Source organism: Pan troglodytes, chromosome 11 (genome assembly GCF_028858775.2).
Source record: "Pan troglodytes isolate AG18354 chromosome 11, NHGRI_mPanTro3-v2.0_pri, whole genome shotgun sequence".
NCBI lineage: Eukaryota > Metazoa > Chordata > Mammalia > Primates > Hominidae > Pan > Pan troglodytes.
In genome coordinates, this window is record NC_072409.2 from 97,105,963 (window position 1) to 97,125,400 (window position 19,438).

At 40.7% G+C, this 19,438-nt stretch overlaps 1 protein-coding gene and 1 long non-coding RNA gene across 4 annotated transcripts in view; one reads left to right on the forward strand and one right to left on the reverse strand.

Annotated features, from left to right (window-relative positions):
* The window catches only part of ADAMTSL1 (ADAMTS like 1), a 1,017,570-nt gene that overhangs the window by 104,329 nt on the left and 893,803 nt on the right, over positions 1-19,438 (reverse strand). For all 3 annotated transcript variants that reach the window (XM_016960664.3, XM_016960663.4, XM_003312011.6), the window contains one exon: positions 14,014-14,141. In XM_016960664.3, the coding sequence (XP_016816153.2) occupies positions 14,014-14,141 (128 nt within the window). The remainder of the gene's footprint in view (positions 1-14,013; positions 14,142-19,438) is intronic.
* LOC129136019 (uncharacterized) overlaps positions 6,043-19,438 on the forward strand; it is a 35,030-nt gene continuing 21,634 nt past the window's right edge. Inside the window, exons 1-2 of the long non-coding RNA XR_010148968.1 lie at positions 6,043-6,433; positions 8,905-8,955. This is a non-coding gene — a long non-coding RNA (uncharacterized LOC129136019). The remainder of the gene's footprint in view (positions 6,434-8,904; positions 8,956-19,438) is intronic.

The window sequence follows — 19,438 nt, forward strand, 5'->3', positions numbered from 1 at the left end:
CCAAAGTGCTGGGATTACAGGAGTGAGCCACCATGCCCGGCCTCAAGCTCCTTTTCATGACCAACCGTCCCCTGTACATTAAGACCCAGTGGTCTATATCACCTACCTCACTTAGCCCACACTCCCCATCAATCACAGTGCTCCAGCACACTGGGCTTCCTTTCCTCCAACACAGCAGCACATCAGCCCTGGCCATTCCCTGTCCCTGACATCTTCCACCTACAGACTTCTGCACAGCTCTCTTCTGGTCGTTCAGGTCTCTGTGCAAATAACACCTCCTAGTGAGGCCTTTTCTAACCACTCCATATAAAGCATGCATCCCTGTGTGTGGTATGGAGGTGAAGAGATGTATACTTTAGATGGGGCCAACTTTACTTTTTTCATAAGCACTAGAACTAACAGAATTTATCTTCTATATTTGTGTATCTCCCCCCAGCCCCTGCTACTTCATTATGTAATTTTGATAACATCAGAGATCACATCTCTCTTGTCTTCTTTATTTCTATCACCTAGGCCTGGCGCCTAGTAGATTCTCAATAAGTATCTGTTAAGTGAAAATATGTGTTTATATGGTGTGCTATGTGCATTATCTGGATTTTTTGGATAACAACCCTGAGAGGCAGAAACAACAGTACTATCTTTTACATACACAAAGAACTCAGACTCAGAAAGGCCCCATGGTTTGTCCAAGGCAAAAGAACTAGCAAGTTATAGGGCTGAACTGGAGCCCAGATCTTTGACCTAAAGTCTGGTGCTTGTGATAGGTAGTCCCAAATCTTTGTCTGTGGACTGGCTGCCTCAGAATTCCCAGGGCACTTGTTTAAAATATAATCTGTCCTGCTATAATACAAGAGTTGCTCTACTGTGTTATAAAAACAACTGTGCCCGTGGGGAAAATGAGGTTAGGGACCAGAGAGCTTTAGAGTCACAATTACCAAGTTATTTTTCCTACAGGAATTTTAATAATAAAGGTGGTTTTTTATAGCTGCAAGTGTATAGCTATAAAATTCAAATGTTACTGAATGAAATCCAGCCCTTAATTAATTATATTGAGTTTTTGCTGGAAAGTAATGGCCTTTTTTTCTTGTCAGGAGGAGCACTGTTGTTAGCACAGGCTACTTCTTATACATTCTTATTACTTTCATGATGCATTGTTAAGACAAAGCACAAAGTTATCCAAGTATTTATAATCATAGAGATTTTAATGAAAATAATGTTGCTTAATCAATTGACCCTCTTACACCTATTAGAAAAACGTTAGCATCTATTTTGAGTCCCACTTCAGAACTACTAAATCTGAATCTCAGGTGACAGGATAGAAGCTGTAATCTCTATTTTAAACAAGTTCCTAGATGATTCTGTTATGGAGGCAGGTTTGATATTCAATACATTGTACTCTTTTAGTTTTTCTTTAACTGGTTCCTCTTCTTCCTGGTGAGAGATATCTTTTGAGACACCACTAGATCTCTATTACAATTTTTCAAGCTGGAGCTGTTATTTTAGTGGCCAACTTAAAAAAAATCAACATAAGCCTACTTTAGATCACCTGGTTGATCACCTACTAATAGATTACTGCTGTGTGATGACTGCCATGTGATTGCCAGTACCTGTGTTTGTGGACACGATTACAATCACATTGATATTAACTAGTACTAGTTTAACCATAGAAGTTAACTAAGGAGAAAAAAACATAGATGCAGAGAAGGAGTGAAATGATAAATTATACATTTGTGTTAAGATAACAAAAGCCATGGCACGCTGTACCAAAAGGGCTTTCAGAATAGGAAAAACAGAAAAAGGTGCTGAGAGCTAAGTCAGCATTACTGAGCCCTCCACTGAATGCGCCGCGCCTCAGCAGTCAGTACTATGTATGCTTTTTTTTTTTTTTTGAGACAGAGTCTCGCTCTGTCGCCCTGGCTGGAGTGCAGTGGTGCGATCTCGGCTCACTGCAAGCTCCGCCTCCCGGGTTCACGCCGGTTCTCCTGCCTCAGGCTCCCGAGTAGCTGGGACTACAGGCGCCTGCCACTGCGCCCGGCTAATTTTTTGTATTTTTTAGTAGAGACGGGGTTTCACCGTGTTAGCCAGGATGGTCTCGATCTCCTGACCTCGTGATCCGCCCGCCTCGGCCTCCCAGAGTGCTGGGATTTCAGGCGTGAGCCACCGCGCCCGGCCTGTACTATGTATGCTTTGTGAACAGCCATTTAGTTTTAGCAAGTCAGCATCAGCTCACAGAATAGTGTTAATTTATAGAAATTGATAGGGTTTACATTCTTTCATTTAATCTGTAAATTTGTTTGTGTTATAGCTGAATGAGAGTCATACAAACAGAAGGAGAATATGCCAAGTTTTGTATCTGTATAAATTGAAGAAAAAATAAGGAAACAGAAATAAAGGCAAGCGTTTCAATTTATCAGGCCCAATATGAGAAGTGAAGCCCCTCCAAGATAGTCAGACACAGAAACAGAAGCATTACAAGAATCATTTTTGCACGGTTCCTTCAGACCTCATTGGACCCACAGTACAGCTTTTGGATTATAGTTCCTGTTAGAAGTAACGTAACAGGGGAAACAGAGCCTCACTAGTAAACGAGGGCAGCTCTTACACAAAAGGAGAGCCTGACATATGGCTCAAACTTGTACGTCAGCATCCAAGGATGTGAAGGCCATTAAGGAAGGAGCATGGCCTTGTGATGCCTTTAAAACAGAAGTGTTCAGCCAACCAGGCACCATTTTGATCCTGAAGGATGAGGACCTCTGGAGAGACAGGCAGGGACAGATGAGTAACCCCTGGAGCAATGCTCAGAAATCCATTCTTGCACATAGTCTGGGCTCTGGCTCAGGTCTCTCTCCTATGTGATTTGGGGTAAAATCAAAATTCAGTGGGAAAAAATCTGAACATATGTGTTTGAAAAATATCTTTGGCTTAATATAAAGGTGATTGAGAGAGAAGCCAGAGGAGATGGAAAGTTTGTTTTTTGAATGAAGCCAAGAGTAGAGAGCATTGTAAGTACTGTTTACTCAGGGCTGAATCCCAGGCCTCTGCCTAATAGAAACTTTGTTTAAACTGCCATGCTGCCTTCCATTTTAGAAGCCACGGCAGAGAGTGACTTGCTATCAGCCAAACCCTTTTCCTCTTCTTCCTGTGCACACAGCTAGATAATTTTCCAGCCTTTTTGCAGTTAGCTATGAGCATGGAACTGAGTTCTAGCAGATGGAACATGAACAGACGTGAAGTGTGCCACTTCTTGGCCCAAAGTACAAAAACTCTGTTGTGCAATTCTTTTAGACTTTATGTGAGCAAGAAATAAACTATCATATTTTACCCATCATATATTTATAGGTTTGTTTTTCTGTAACAGTTAGTAAGTGCCATTTAACCCAGGCTTAATGAACGTTTGTTGACTCTGAATGGATGGATCCAATGGGTCTTCCTTCCATTCCTCTAACATTGTAAGTCACGAATATACTTCAAAATAATTTCCCCTAGTCTTTGCCATCAAAAATGAGTTGTACTTCAAGGACTTAGGTTCTCTGTTTGGCTAAGGCAGTTTAGGCTAGGAGGTGTGCATGTGTATTCATTCTCAGGGAGAAGAGAGACTTGTGGAAGATAAATGGAAACGGGGCAACAACAGACACAAGGGCCGCAGGCTGGGCAGATTTGGCAGGTTTGGAGATTTCATGAGAGCTTCAGAAAGGGCCCACAAACAGCAAACAGGTTTGAGATCCTGAAGCCAAATCTAATGACTGACAGAGTTTTCCTGGAGTACTGTGCAGATACGGATTCCGAGTTACATTCATAAGGGCTGAAGAGCAAAAACACACGACGAGCTAGTGATGCCTGCAGTGGGCAGGGGCAGGGGCAGGAGAAAGGGCTGTCTACAGGTTAGGTGTCCCGAGCTCATCTCTGCATAGTATAGCTAAGTACCCTTAGGCAAGTTATTTAATTTCTGTGCCTCAGTTTTCTACTTCTGCAGTGGCTGAGAGGAGTAAGTAAATGGATGCATGCAAAGCTGTAAGAACAATGGCTTAGCACAGCAGGAAGTTTGAATAAATGCTAGCTATCACCAGCACTATCTCTGCTATAACACAATGGCAAAACTCTGTGCGGAGCAGTGCTGGGACCTTCTGATGAATACAGAAAACACAGAAAGCAAAACGTTAAAGAAAAGAAAGAGGAAGACAGGTAAGAGGAGAGGTAACACATTTGTTAGAAAGAACTAAACTGCTTCTATTTTGAACAACTCTGAGAATTCCAGTGTAATTAGAAGAAATAATTTAAATACAACAGATTCTTTGTAAACTGGTAACAATATCTGGACAGATGCAGAGAGCTTAAAAGTCACACCATGGCTGGCCTTGTTGAAGATTCCAAAAAGTACCCATTTCTAGAAATGCTAGGAAACAACATATGCCAGATTGACTCCCTGGGTGACCCCCATTAGAGTTCAAGAAAACAGTTGTGATATCCATGGAAGATCCAAATATCAGTTTAAAACACACAAAAAAACAGTGATGTGTACTAATTAAGATATTTGAGTATACAGCAATATTTGAGTACAGTATAAGGTAATATTTTAGTTTAAAGCAATGAAGTATTATAAATTTAACACATTTTTAATACCCTAAACTGAGAAAATTGTATTTAATCCAGATTTAATCAATGAACAATACCTTACAAAGAGTGAGTATATCAAAGAAACGTCTTAAGAAATGCTAGACTCTGCTTATACTAGAATTGTCACAGGTTTCTCACAAGGATCACTGGAATTAAATCTTCAAATTTTCTCTGAAATGAAAATTTCCAGTTGAAGAATTTAAGACTCATGAGTCAAATAAACTTTGAGGGACTAAAATCAGCATGAGCTAGGAAAACCCTTATAAATACCAACAATATCTTATCCATCTGATATTAGTAATAATGGATTCTGAATATTAATGTTCCATTACTATTCCTTGCTGGCCAGAAGCTTTTCTGGATCTCACTACCTGACAATTCCCATAAGAGTTGCTTAGTTACAAATAATAGTTATATTAACTTGCAAGATCTTTTCTTAGTCTAGTTTTCCTTCCCAATGTCTTTTGCATTTTATAGTGCAGGAGTTTTTAACTCCCTGCTGACCTTCTTGCAAGGCCTCCTTTACATCTATTTCCAGCCTCCTGAGTCAGCATTTGACCAATAGTCAGCTCTATTTACCCTGTACCCTTTGTCTTCACCAGTTCTCTGAGACATTTTCCTTTCATTTGTTATTCTTCCAAGACTTCATCACAAAAGCTGTACTACTTCTTTGCCATCTAGTCTTCCATTCCCCAAAATACAACAGAGTCAATTTTCAACGTCAGAATTTCAGATAAAGGGAGTTGATAGTCATGGTAGAGAATGCTATCATTCATTATCATATATGCAAGAGATTCATAGAACTCTTGGGTCTAAAAGAGACCCAAGAGAGCAGCTATTTAAATCCCTCTGTTTATAACAGGAAAGAGGTTCATAGTCCTATTCTGCTTCTAAATTTGGCAATGAGGCAAAAACTTTCCCTAGAATCTTACTTATTCTATTATTATAGCAGGCTTCTTAGTAATAGTAAAAAATAATTGTTCCCCTTCCATCCAAATTATTACATGGTTTTTGTTGGAATAATCTAATCAAATAAATTGTGATTACCCTTTGAATAACACTCTGACTCTATCTGGAAAGTGAGGTGTAATATATGAGCAGATAATATAGAAAATGGAATACAAACCAGGGGGTATTGGTAGCCTCAAGGCTATATTCAGAGCACAGACATGTTTAGCCAAAAAAGGATTTTTAAAAATTTGAATTAGTTCAGTTAAAAATGGTGAGTTAAAAAAAAGTGTTGTTTTTAAACATTTTTTGGTTTGGTGTCTCTAAAATCGTGGGAAAGTCTAGCAACATTAAATTTTTATTTTTGGGGGATAACAGTCAGATGAAAATGAGCTGTGCCCTTCAGACAGGGTGTGCCCTTCAGACAGGTGGGCGGAATAATGACCTTCCAAGATGTTTATGTCATAATCCCTGGAACCTGTGACATGGCTAAGGAAGAATTAACATTGCTAATCAGCTGAACCTAAAATGGGGAGATTATTCTAAGTTATCAAGGTAGGCCCAGTCTAATCATGTGAGCTCTTAATATCAGAGTTGGGCAACATGAAAACAGCCCTCCATTGCTGGTTGTGAAGATGGAGGAAGGAAACCATGAGCCAAGGAATTCAGTGGCTTCTAGAAGCTGGAAATGGCACTCAGATTATAGCCAGCAAGAAAACACAGACCATAGACCTAAGTTTCACAGAACTAAATTCTGCCAACAACTCAAATGGAGAGGAAAAGGATTCTCTTTTAGAGCCTTCGGAAAGGGATAAAGCCTGTTGACATCTTGATGAGACTGTATTAGACTTCTGACCTACAGAACTGTAAGGTATTTGTATTGCTTTAAGTCTCTAAGTATGTGGTTATTTGTTATGGCAGCAACAGAAAATACGCAGGCAATATACACCTTCTACATCACCAAAGTTGTCACCACAACAAAGAAGACACATAAATGACTCATAAACACATAAGATGCCTGACATCATTAGTCAATATTAAAATGTAATTTAAATCACAATAAAGTACTACTTCACGCTCATGAGGCTGGCTGTAATAAAAATGATAGATGAAAACAACTGTTGGTGAGAATATGGAGAAACTGAACTATCCTACATTGCTGGTGGAAATGTAAAATGGTGCAGTCTCTTTGAAACATAGTTGGCACTTTCTTCAATAGTAAACATAAATGCGCCAAACAACCCAGAAATTTCACTCCTAGGTGTGTATAACCAAGAGAAATAAAAAATATGTCCACATAAAAACATGTATGTGAATCTTCATAGCAGCTTTATTCATAATAGCCAAAAAGTAGAAACATCCCAAATGCCCATCACCTGATGAATGGAGAAATAAAATGTGGTCTATTCTATACAATGGAATATTATTCTACCATAAACAAGAATAATGCTACAACATGGATAAATCTTGAAAACTTTATGCTAAGTGAAAGAAGAAATAAAGAACCATATACTGTATGATTCTAATTATACAAAATATCAAGATTAGGTAGATTTATGGAGATTTAAAGTATATTAGTGGTTGCATAGAGCTGAAAGAAATGGGAAGATTAGGGAGTAGTAGCTAAGGTGTGGAGTTTATTTTAGGGATAATAAAAATGTTCTAAAATTGAGTGTGGTGATGGATGCACAACTCCTGTTTTTTCGTTTTTGGAGACAGGGTCTTACTCTGGCACTCAGGCTGGAGTGCAGTGGTATTGGCTCACTGCAGCCTCAACCTCCTAGGCTCAAGCAATCCTCCTGCCTCAGCCTCCCATGTAGCTGGGACCACAGGTATGTGCCACCACACCTGTGTTGATTTTTATTTTTGTAGAGATGGGATTTCTCTCTGTTGCCCAGGCTGGTCTTGAATTCCTGGGGATCAAGCGATTCTTCCACCTCAGGCTCCCAAAGTGCTGGGATTACAGGCATGAGTCACTGTACCCGGCCACAACTCTGAATATATGAAAAGCTGTTGAATTGTATACTTTAAGTGGGTGAGTTGTATGGTATGTTAATTATGCCTTCATAAAGCTGTTAAAAGTAAAGAACCCATTATTAGGTATATACCCAGAGGAATATAAAATCATTCTATCATAAAGGCACACGCACACAAATGTTCACTGCAGCACTCTTCACAATAGCAAAGACATGGAGCCAACCTAAATGCCAATCAATGACAGATTGGCTAAAGAAAACATGGTATATATACATCATGGAATACTATGCAGCCATAAAAAGGAACAAGATCATGTCTTTTGCAGGAACATGGATGGAGCTGGAGGCAAACTAATACAGGAACAGAAAACCAAGTACTGCATGTGCTCACTTATAAGTGGGAGCTAAATGATGAGAATTCATGAACACAAAGAAGGGGGAACAACAGACACTGGGGCTTACTTGAGGGTGGAGAGTGGGAGGAGAGAGCGGAGCTGAAAAAATAGCTATTGGGTACTAGGCTGAGTACCTGGGTGATGAAATAATCTGTACAACAAATCTCCGTGACATGAGTTTACCTGTATAAAAAACCTGGAGATTCAACCCCTGAACCTAAAAGTTCAAAAAAGGTAAAGAACTTTATAGTAATGGTTACATAGCTATATAAGTTTGCTAAATAAATCTCTAAATTGCACATTCACAAAGAATTTTATGATATGTACATTATATCTCAATAAAGCTGAAAAAATAGTTTTAACCTGATTTTGCCTGTTTTTGTTTTTTAGGGTCAACATTGTGACTACTAATTAATTGCCTTGCATAAAAGATGAGAAGGAATTAGAATTTTTGTGCCCTTGAAATTCTGTTTAGTTGGCACGCCTTCAGCGTAAATATTACAGGGCCCTTAGCACTTGAGGAAGTAGGTAGGGCTTAGACTGCCTTTTCCCAGACATTCCCAGGCTGCATGCCTTCCTTCTCATATCCTTGTTTCCATTACCATTCTCTTTCAATATTTAGATTTTTTTTTGCCAATGTCAGTGGGTCAGGTTGCTCAGATTACTACCATTACCTCTTCTAATTATTTAATTGATGTTGATGGCTTCTAAGTAGAATAAGGCCAGAAGTGGTTCTGCCACAAATTCTTCGCATGTTCCACTACAGAGTCCTAGCCAAGGGACCCCATACTTAGTACAGCCATGTGATGCTGCGGCCTCTCTAGAAACCACTAACCGAGGATGTGGTATATCCCACCACCTGTCCAACCACCATCCTTCCTGCATTCCATTGAATAGATGTTGGAATTGCTTTTTTGAGACTGAGATGTGCCAACTTGGACCACTTATACTTTCTTTTTTATTTCCTCTAGTCAACTGGGGAGCTCAGTGAGATTCTCCTGCTATACTCTCATCAGTTTTAAGTAAGTTCTATAAAAGCTTGGGGTCTTTGGTGGGCATTCTCTACATCTGTACTTACTGAGAAAAACTTAAGGGTCTTAGCTATTCAGTATTCTATCAGATATTGAAATCTCCTTGATGGCAGCTTAGATCAGTCAGTGGCTATTACCATGTGGCCCAGAGAACAGTCAAACCTGTCCACTTTTCCTTTTTTTTTTTTTTTTTTTTTGAGATGGACTTTTCCTCTTGTTGCCCAGGCTGGAGTACAGTGGCATGGTCTTGGCTCACTGCAACCTCTACCTCCCGGGTTCAAGCGATTCTCCTGCCTCAGCCTTCTGAGTAGCTGGGATTACAGGCGCTTGCCACCACACATGGCTAACATTTATATTTTTAGTAGAGATGGGGTTTTGCCATGTTGGCCAGGCTGGTCTCAAACTCCTGACTTCAGGCCATCTGCCCGCCTCAGCCTCCCAAAGTGCTGGGATTACAGGCATGAGCCACCGCGCCTGGGCCACTTTTCCTTTTGATCTAGTGCATGGGAGCAAATCTTCCTTTGTTAGCCTTTGTATTGTTGACTAGGTCCTCTGTGAGCCTAACTCTTTATGAAGCAAAACTCTCCTTTGTTAACAGAACTGCTGGGTGAAAAATTCAGAAATGCTAATTTGAAGTGACTTACATTATGATAAGCTTACACAATCACTTGTCTTTTATTGTAGCTACTAAATCATGATGGGGAGGGACAGAGGAAGAAGAATTTTAAAAAATGATTGCCTTTTATTTTTATTTTCCCAGTGAGGTTTCTGTGATCTCTTTATTAGACACAATGTGTATCAGTTATTCAACTCATAAAGAGCAAAAAAACATGCTAGGAAAGGAGAAATATTTTCTGTCTCTCCCTTCCTGTGAAAATGTCAGATGAGCTCATCTGTGTTCTCTCCTTTCAACGAAAGATACACTCATCCCTCAGCCCTCATCTTATTCTCATTTCCCATTGATGATGTCAGGCAGGCCTTACAGTATCTCTTTTGTGATCTTATCAAATCAATAACAACCAAAAATGTTTCCCTTTTGTCGATGACCTCACCAATGCTCCATACCTGGAGAGGCCCTTATCTGCATTGGTAAGTACAGCTAAACTCCACGGATCCAGACTGAAGCAATTTACCTGGAAACTACTTCCTTTCCTTCAAAACTTTGCCTAGGCCATTCAGATTTGGAAGATTTCTGAGCAAGATGGCTGATTGCTGAATTTAACAGCCAAGTTGATTCTCCAATCTCTGTGCTTATGTCTGCACACATCAGAGACTCTCCTTTACCTAGCCCTGTTTATTCCTGAACACAAAGTAATTAATACTTCAAAGTGTTAGGTATGTGACATTTTGGTGACATTCCCATAATCTCCTCCCTGCAATCCTCCCCTCCTAAGCTACTTTCATCTACACTTGGAGCAGTGAAACAGGCATCCAGCTAAGTGAATTTAGAGAGAGGAATTTTGGGCCATTTGGTCTAAATGGCTGTGAGTTCCCTGGGCTGTTCCAGGGAGGTAGGGAGGGAAACACTGGCCATCTCCATGCTGAGAGACACTTGCAAGGTACTCCCAAATCCCTGAGACTTAAAGATAAAATCAGCACATAATGGAAGAGTTTAGAGAGGAGCAAAAGGCACAAAAGACAGTATTTTATAGGCCAAACAGGGCAGAGCAAGGAAGGTTTGGCTGTATTCTATGTCTAAAACTAAATGGTGTTTACATGTTCAAAGAAAACTTGTGTACAGAATAAGAAGTAGAACTGAAATGAATCTGAGAGGCAGAATTGGCAAGACACTGGATCCACGGGATGGGGCAAACTCAATGGCAGGCATCTTGCTGTGGGCCAGGGAGAGCCCATCAGGCGTCTCTCTCTGTTGCCCACGTGAAATATTCATCACAAGCCATCTCCCTTGCTCTGAATCCAGGCACCCCAAGTACTTTCCAGATGGCTAATCTAGCTTCCCTATTTGACACTGAGACATTCAGAGAGCTGCTCTACAAAGGGTTTGTGAGCATCCTGGTCCCTGAAAAGGAGTCTCTCCCACTGTAAACATAAGTTGGCTTTTGTTGTATGTATTATTCTCTCAATAATAATAGCTAACAAATATTGAGTGCCTGCTACATGCCAGCCACAATTATAAACATTTTTTATGAATGATTGCATTTAATCTCCATGAGAACTTTCTGCGTCAGGTGCTGTTATTAGCACCACTTGCCAGATGAAGAAATTGAGTCAGTGAGTATAAAGACGTTGCTCAAGGTTACACTTAGGAAGTGACAGAGCCAGGATACAGACCTAGACCCTAAGGCTCCGGAGCCCATGATTTTAACTGCCATGCTATGCCTGCTTTTGTGAATCATTATGAACAAATTTCCCTGCATCTGGTAAATGCAGGCACACTGGAAACACACAAGTCCATACTTTCCTTATAAAATCATGGGGACACTTGATTATCTTGAGGCTCAAAGTTTTTTTTTTTTTTCCTCTTTGGCCTACATTAATACTAAAGTCCAGGAAAAAACCCCTGCAGTTTCCATAAAAACATAGTAGTGCTGAGATTCATCAAGAGGATTTGACTGCAAGTGAACTGAATCAGTTTCTAAGTTCATACTTGAAAAATCTCAGTGTTAAGACACATACTGAAAGATACATGGAAGCAGAGTTGGGATAATGGTTTGCACATCTTAGAATTGTTTTCAGGTTGTTTCACTCTAGAAGAGCTAGAGAAAGAAAGGAGGCTTACATTTATTGAGTATGAACAATGTGCCTGGCATTGGGTTAAGTGCTTTTTCACATGTGCAATCTTACTTAACCTCACAACAACCCTGTAAAATAATGTTAGTTAAATTTTTACAGATGAGAACAGAGACTCAATGAGGTTATATACTTTGTCCAAGATCACACAGCTAATAAGGAGTATAACTGGCAATAAAACTTAGAAATGCCTGATACTCATTCACCCCCACCCCTCCAATTTAATTTATGTTCAGATTATATCTTATAACCTACTAAGCAGGAACTCCACGCATACATTTGAAGTAAATTGCAACTTTCTCCCAATTCTAGGTAGCCAGGTATCCATTGCTTGCCTTCACTCCTCTGTAAGCATCAGGGACCACAAAACACAGGTTTTATTTATTGCTGTAGGTTCCACAATATGTGGCAGAGGGTGTGCTCACAACAGGAGCTGGTGAACCACCTAACACTGTGAGTGTAGACATTGGCACAGGTGTGGATGATAAACTCAGGTAAGGGTACAAATACATTCTTAAGGCAATGTACATTTGAGCCTTTGTTTTTAGAGGGACTGCTTGATAGATTTTCCAGCAGACCTATACAAACCCTAGCAGCTAAGGTGCAAGGATGCAGCTCCCTATGCCCTGGGTGTGGTGTCTGTAGCCATACTTCACCAGGCAGCCCCTCTCCTCCCCTTCCCTGGTGCCTCTTTGGCTGCTCTGTCTCTCTTCCCTGGCTTTGAACTTGTTGGCAGCCTCCAATAACCCCTCTTCAAAGAGCTGAAGGCAAGCCTGATGTTACAATTGCCTTGCTTAATTCCAGACAGGTTTCTATTAATCGTATTAAATTCGGGTGAACAAAGGGTATTTAGTCTGTGATAGAGCTGAACCGTATCTGGATTAATATAAACAAGAGAATTAATCCTGCAAGAGCCACTATCTGCCAGCAACTGGAAAGATGTCAGCAGTGCCCTTGCTAAAGCAGGTTGGAGGGTGGATAGCAGGAGAGATTTAACAAGATTGGTGCTGAGCATCTGGACTCTGTATAAAGAGGGGAATAAAGATTGCAACTGGAATACATTAGAAGAAAAGCAAATGTTTTATTCACAAAAAATAGGCATTAATAATATCAGTCTTTAATCCGGCCCAGGGCTCCTTAAATTGCCTTCTTCATTGTTGACTTTGATCTTCCCCGCAAAGCCGCCTGCTAAGGGTCCCTTCCCAGATCAGCCTGAAGTCATGGGGGCAGAAATACTGTTGCTAAACAGATATGCAAGGGGGTAGCATGTGTGACTGGAGTACAGTATGACAACATAATCCTGGCAGGGACAGATGAAGTCAGTGTGGGGTGATGTTGGCTTTTCTAGCATCTACTGAATCATCTGATGAGAGCAGCAATTGAAAAGAATAAATACAAACACATGCAACACAGCCACAAAGACTGGATGGGCCAGATCTGAGAGGAAGGATCCTATTTTCTCAGATCAGTGGGGAAGTAGGGAGAACAATGAGCTGGGAGTTAGGAGACTCCAGTTCCCTTCTTCCCCCGCCACTAGCAGAGCAGCTGTGTGACCTCGGGTTGCCTGGCCTCTGAGAAACAAGGGCCTCGGTCCAGCTGGTATCTAAGTTCTCTTTCAGTTTCAAAGGCATGGGTTTGTCCTATGCAAAGAGGTTTTATAAAAGCTCTACATGTCTTTTACTACAAGACCACAACTATGGGAGACATGGTACTCTGAGTTGCAATGTTCTTAAGTCACCCTGTGCAGAATGTATTGTCTAACCTCAATGGATAAAGGGGAATGTTGGCAGTGCATTAGAGCAAGAGGATGAAATAAAGCAGACTCAGAGAGAAGTACTGGGGAACACTCCTGCTTCAAGCCATGACCACAGAATTCCAATTATTTATGGGTCGTAGTCTTTCTTGCAACAGGTGGAACAAGGAGATGACAGGATCCAAAAGAGTCTTCAATGATTATAATTCACAATTCATGTTCCAACATGCTACTGATTTGCACACATCACCTTTGCTCATATTATTCTTTCTGCATGAAATATCCCTGTCTCTTATCAAAATTCCACTCATTGCAACTCTAAGACCTCCTGGCAGAAATGTACTGTCCTTGCATATATTTGGTTATCAGTTATAGCACTTCATTCTACCTCATACTACACTGCTGTTGTAATTATAGATTACAAACTCCCTGAAGATGGGATCTGGGTCTCCTTTATCTATGCATCTCTGGGCCTATTTGACACACTATAGGCACTTATTCAATAAAGGTTTATGAAATGAACAGAACAGGGATTTTTGGGTTACCTGCTAATGTGACGGCAATGGAGACAGAGTCGTATCCCAAGGCATTGGTGGCATTGCAAGTGTAGAAACCCACATCTGCTTCCACTGGTGCCAAGATCTGTAAGGAATCATCTGGCTGTAGAAGAATCCTGGAGCGACAGAAAAGAAATATAGACCTGGTCAAGTCAGTTGACTCCTTTTTGGCATTCAATATTGGTAAGGCAGGAAGGAACCTCAGGATGTATGCAGAACCCTGTTTTAACAACAGAGACAAACCACCTACAAGGACAATCAAGAACCTGTGCTCTCTTGCCTCTTTGATTAATGTGACTGTGGTAGTGATCTCAAATAAGGAGGTTTCCCATTGCCTTTTCAGCCTGTGGATTACTTGATCTAAATGCTACCAGCTGGACCAGACAACATATGTGCACCAAATACATATAACACACACAGATATCCGGGGGAAGGGGGGATGCTAGAACAAACGGTACAGATAGATTTGGGGAAGGCTCATTAAGGAAAAAGCAAAGTTACAAAAGAGAAGTGGAGCTTGGTTGGATGGTTGAAAGAACGTAGGGCTTCCAGAGATCAAGACAGACATCTTGGCCAGACACCATGGCTCATGCCTATAATCCCAGCACTTTGGGAGGCTGAGGCAGGCAAATCACCTGAGGCCAGGAGTTCAAGAACAGCCTGGCCAACATGGCAAAGCTCTGTCTCTACTAAAACTACAAAAATAATAAAATTATCTGGGCATGGGGGTGTATGCCTATAATCCCAGCTACTTGGGAGGCTGAGGTGAGAGAATCACTTGAACGTGGGGGGCAGAGGTTGTAGTGAGCTGAGCTTGCCCCACTGTACTCCAGCTTGGGACACAGAGCATGACTCTGTCTCAAAAAAAAAACAAAAAAAACAAAAAAACAACAAAAAACAACCAGACAGACATCTGTTCAGGTTTGCAGGTAGAAGAGAAAAAGCCAAGAATTGCATATTGAGAGGATCTTACACATATTTGAAGGAAATTCTGTGTCACAGCCGCTGTGTAGTCATATATACATCTATTGTCTTTATTTAGCTGTAAATCTTATGGGGCACAAAACTCAGGTTTGTTTTTTTTTGTTTTTGTTTTTGTTTTTGTTTTTGTTTTTAGACAGGGTCTTGCTCTGTCACCCACGAGTGTGGAGGCATAAACACAGCTCACTGCAGTCTTGACCTCCTGGGCTTAAGGAGTCCTCCCACCTCTGCCTCCTGTGTAGCTGAGACCACAGGGATGCACTACCATTCCCAGCTAATTTTTAAATTTTGCGTAAAGATAGGGTCTTGCCAAGTTGCCCAGGCTGGTCTTGAACTCCTGGGCTCATGTGATCCTCTTCAGGTCTTATTTATTGCTTTTATTTTCCCCACTACTACAGGGGACTCTCTGTAGAGTAGGTTCCCAGTAGAATAAACTCAAAACTTGCCCTTCAAGGTCATGGAGAGAAAATTCCAGAATAATCACAGTCTACTTCAGACTTTTTTTTTTTTAATCTGAAAAGACTTAAAAGAATCAAACTGTGAGTGCCTACAGTGAGCTTCAAACCTACTCCACCCAAGACTGTTTTTTCTTTTCTAGATTTATGCCATTTCTAGAAAGTACCTGCGACGTTATGGCAGCTTAACTAATGACTAACGATCACTTGAACCTGATGTCTTGGTGACTTAGTGAGGCTGGCTGATAACTGGAATGTGTATGTGGAGGAGGGAATCTAGAAGGGTTGGGGGGACAGCGGAGAAGCTCAGAGATCCGGTGCCTAGACCTGACAGGTACTTTAGGTTGACAGTTTATTTGATAGCACAGAAATGGCTCAGTAGCCAGTTTTGGGGATCCTGAAGCTAGTCATTTCTAGCTTTGTGATTTTTTAACCTCCCTAGTTTCAAAAGCTTCAAAAAACTGTTCACCCAATATTATGCTAGCATCCTTCCCTAGGAGGTAAGCAGTTAATAGGGGTTGTTTTTCAAGAAAGTGAGAGGGTGGGGAAACAACAGAAATGTGGGGAGAACTCATTAAGACTCTGTGGTAAGATTAAGCCTGGAGGTCAGGTCTGCCCCAGCAACACTCTCCCACTATACAATTCTTTCCTCACTATTTCCCTTGCCGGGTCTCTCCAGGCTGTATGACATTTGCATTTCAGCACCACTTCTAATCAGCTGTCAATTATTCTGAGGTGGGTGACCAGTCTGGCAGTGAATGAGATCTCCTGAGCTCAGCTTTTGGCCTTGGGCCTACTACATTGCTTATTCTTACCTCCTGTCAGAGGAAAGGCAGGAAGTAGAAGTAAGGCTTCCATCAATCAATCGAATTATATATGGGCAGCTCTAGTAAAATGGGGAAGGAAATAGACACCTTAGTTAAAGGAAGTTTTTGAATGATTTGTGCTTGATTTAGTGCTATTCCAGATCATCACCACTATTACTGGAGACACTCAAGTTTTGTGGCATTCAACTAGAGCTGAAACATTGTGAGGGATGAAAGGAAGCCTCTGAGAGCTTGTGATATAGCTCATCCACCCATACATTCACTGAGAGATTGTGTTATGGCTCATCCAACCATTCATTCACTCATCCATCAAACATTAGTTGCTTTTTTCTCAAAGTCAAACAATTACATGTTAGTTTATTTCAAAGAAGCTAATAAGAGAAAGATGACTATACAATTTACTTATCTTTGGTAAACCATACAATATTTTAGATCATAGTATGACTGTTTCCTGAAGGAATCTTATCAGATGCAACATAATGTAATATCATTGCTAAGTCTCTTCAGGTGTTCAAGCTGTTTTAGATTAGAAAATTAAAAATCAACTTTATGATTTAAAGCTTTATGATGTCCCAGGAATATTTATGCTTTCACAAAAATTCTAAATAATAATGAAAGCAGGCTTAGTCAAGTTTCAATAGAACTGAGAATGATGGAACTCAGTAGATCACTATTCAATTTCACCACATGGCAGAGGTAGAAATTAAAATATGCTAAGTTCCCAAACCCATTAGGGTAGCTGGCTCCCTGACACTGGAAACATCTCCCTGTCCCTACAGAAAACGGTTCTTGGACACTCGCAGCAGGAGGCTAGAAGATAGTTCTCCTGAACTTTGTTTTGGTCCTACTATGATTTAAGTAACGGCCATTGGCAGATCTCATTATCTTCCTCTATTTCAGTTTACCAACTTCTAAAATCCAGTTGAAGTCTGTTTTCCTGCTCATCAGAGGGAACTGTTAAACTGGGGTATATAAGGAATTTCTAGATCCTCTTTTGGTATTTCCAATGACTCTTTTCTTGGTAATGCTACACACTCTGAATGGCAAATTAACCGTGAGGGAGGAGGGAGGATGAGGAAATTGTGAGGAAGGAGTGAGAGGGGCACATGATATTGGCCAGTTTCCCCTAGGCAACTTATTAGATCTCCATATTAGCATCATTTTTTTTTTTTTGCATACAACTACTGCACCTGTCTGATTTCAGGCAGAGGATGTAACCCTGTCCTACCCTCGCCCATTTATTTTTAGGTGGGGGTTAGTTTTTATAGTTACACTGGTTTCTCCAGGCACTAAGTAAGCCACCATGCTTTCTGCCCATGTCTGAAGCCTGGAAAAGAATTCCTACAAGGCTGATGAAAGGAAGGCAGGTGATCCATCACAGAGGGCACAGAGTGGTAAGGATTTGAACTAGAATAGGAGTAGCGGCAATGGAAACGGTGACATGTAGATCATGAGATTTAGCATTTGTATAGTCTATTATTCCATAAACACTATATACATAGATAGAGAAACTGTAGTATTTATTTTCATAAAAACAGTCTTAAATATTGTCTTAAGACAAAATCTACATGGGAGAAAGCCTGAATTTCTCACTTATTGTATATACTTATAAAAGTCACTCATATTTATAAAATGGAACTGTCTAGCTCAAGGGTACATAGTTATTTGGGGGCAGAGTCAGGATTTGAAGTAGAATCTCTTGTTTTTGGTCCAGCACTTTTTTTTTTTCCACCCTATAATCCCTTTGGGACCACCATGAGACTCAACTGTTTAGTCATGCTTTCTTCTTGTAATTAGAAAGCTGCCCACAGTGTGTTCTTTGTACATTTGGCCCATTTGGATGTTATTTCCCGCTCTCTTAAAATCCACTAAGACATAAGTCCTTTCAGGGATAGGGGAGGATTTGACTCCTGTTATTATACATACAATATGCCCATAAAATTGGTAGATGAAGGCTTGAAGGCTGCCACTAGGCGGAGCAGTAGTTCTGGAGGGGGGTCCCATGCAGGGCTCTCTGGGAAGCACTGCCAGGCAAAGGAAAGGGCTTGCTGCAGAGAGGGAGGCTTGCTTCAGTTTACCTAGCCTGGCGACTAGAGAGAGAGATTCCTGGAAAAAAACATTTTCTTTGTATTTCAGTAGTCTACTCTATTAATTTAGCTTAATTCGCTAGTTGCTGATTTCTGTCAGTTTATATTTAGTTTCCAAATTTGATAGGCTTGCTTTAGAATGAGCAGGCAGAGAAACATAGGGCTGCTTTCCAAACAAAACCTATAGGATTCCTTTGGAGCTGTTTTGGAATTTATGGAACCAGAGGATGTGGGGACATAGAATGGGTACAATTAAGACCTACATAGCAAGTGGTACTGTGGTCATACTAGGTATATCAATACTCCTTGACTTCCTCCCAGACCTGTACCACACTTTTTATTTTTCTAGCCTAAAATTTATTACTTTACTTCTTTGACCCTACTTCTAGCCAGAAAATGAAGGAGCAGTTTTGTTTTTCTGGGGGCCTTTATTTGTAAGCTTCTATGTGACAATATGCCTTCACAAGCATGCTACAAATTAAGGACCAGCTGAGAGGGTGCAAGAAATTGTTCTAGTACATAAGTAAAAATCCTTGTCATGCATGAGAATAAGATATGGACCAAATGCTCACAGGCCATTTCTACCAAGTATAATCTCTTTCAGGATAAATCATCTCCTCTGCATTTGGATTGTGTAGTGCTTAAGGGCTCTTATTTGAAATAAAGGCAGCTCCGGGTGTATAAAGGAAAGTCTCTGGAAGTTCTGTGAGTAGGTTGGCATCATGGGGTCCTCTGGATCTTTGGCTCAACTGTGACACCACTGTCTTGTGTGAACCTACTTCTCAAATTGATCTCCATCCCCAGCTATGAGGAGCTGCCTTGTGGAGGGGAAGACTTCCCAAATTGGAACCAAGAGACTCGGACTCCAGTCTAGAGTCGTGTGGTGGGCCTTAGGCAAGTCATTCAACTGTGAGCCTTTAAGTTTCTTCTATAAATTGAGGCTAATACTGACCTCACAGTGTTCTTGCGAAGATCTCATAGAAGAGTATATAGACTCATTCTTACTGTTTTGCAAGTAAAAAGGTCTCAGTTTAAACACCAGATAAAGCTAATAAATGATTTT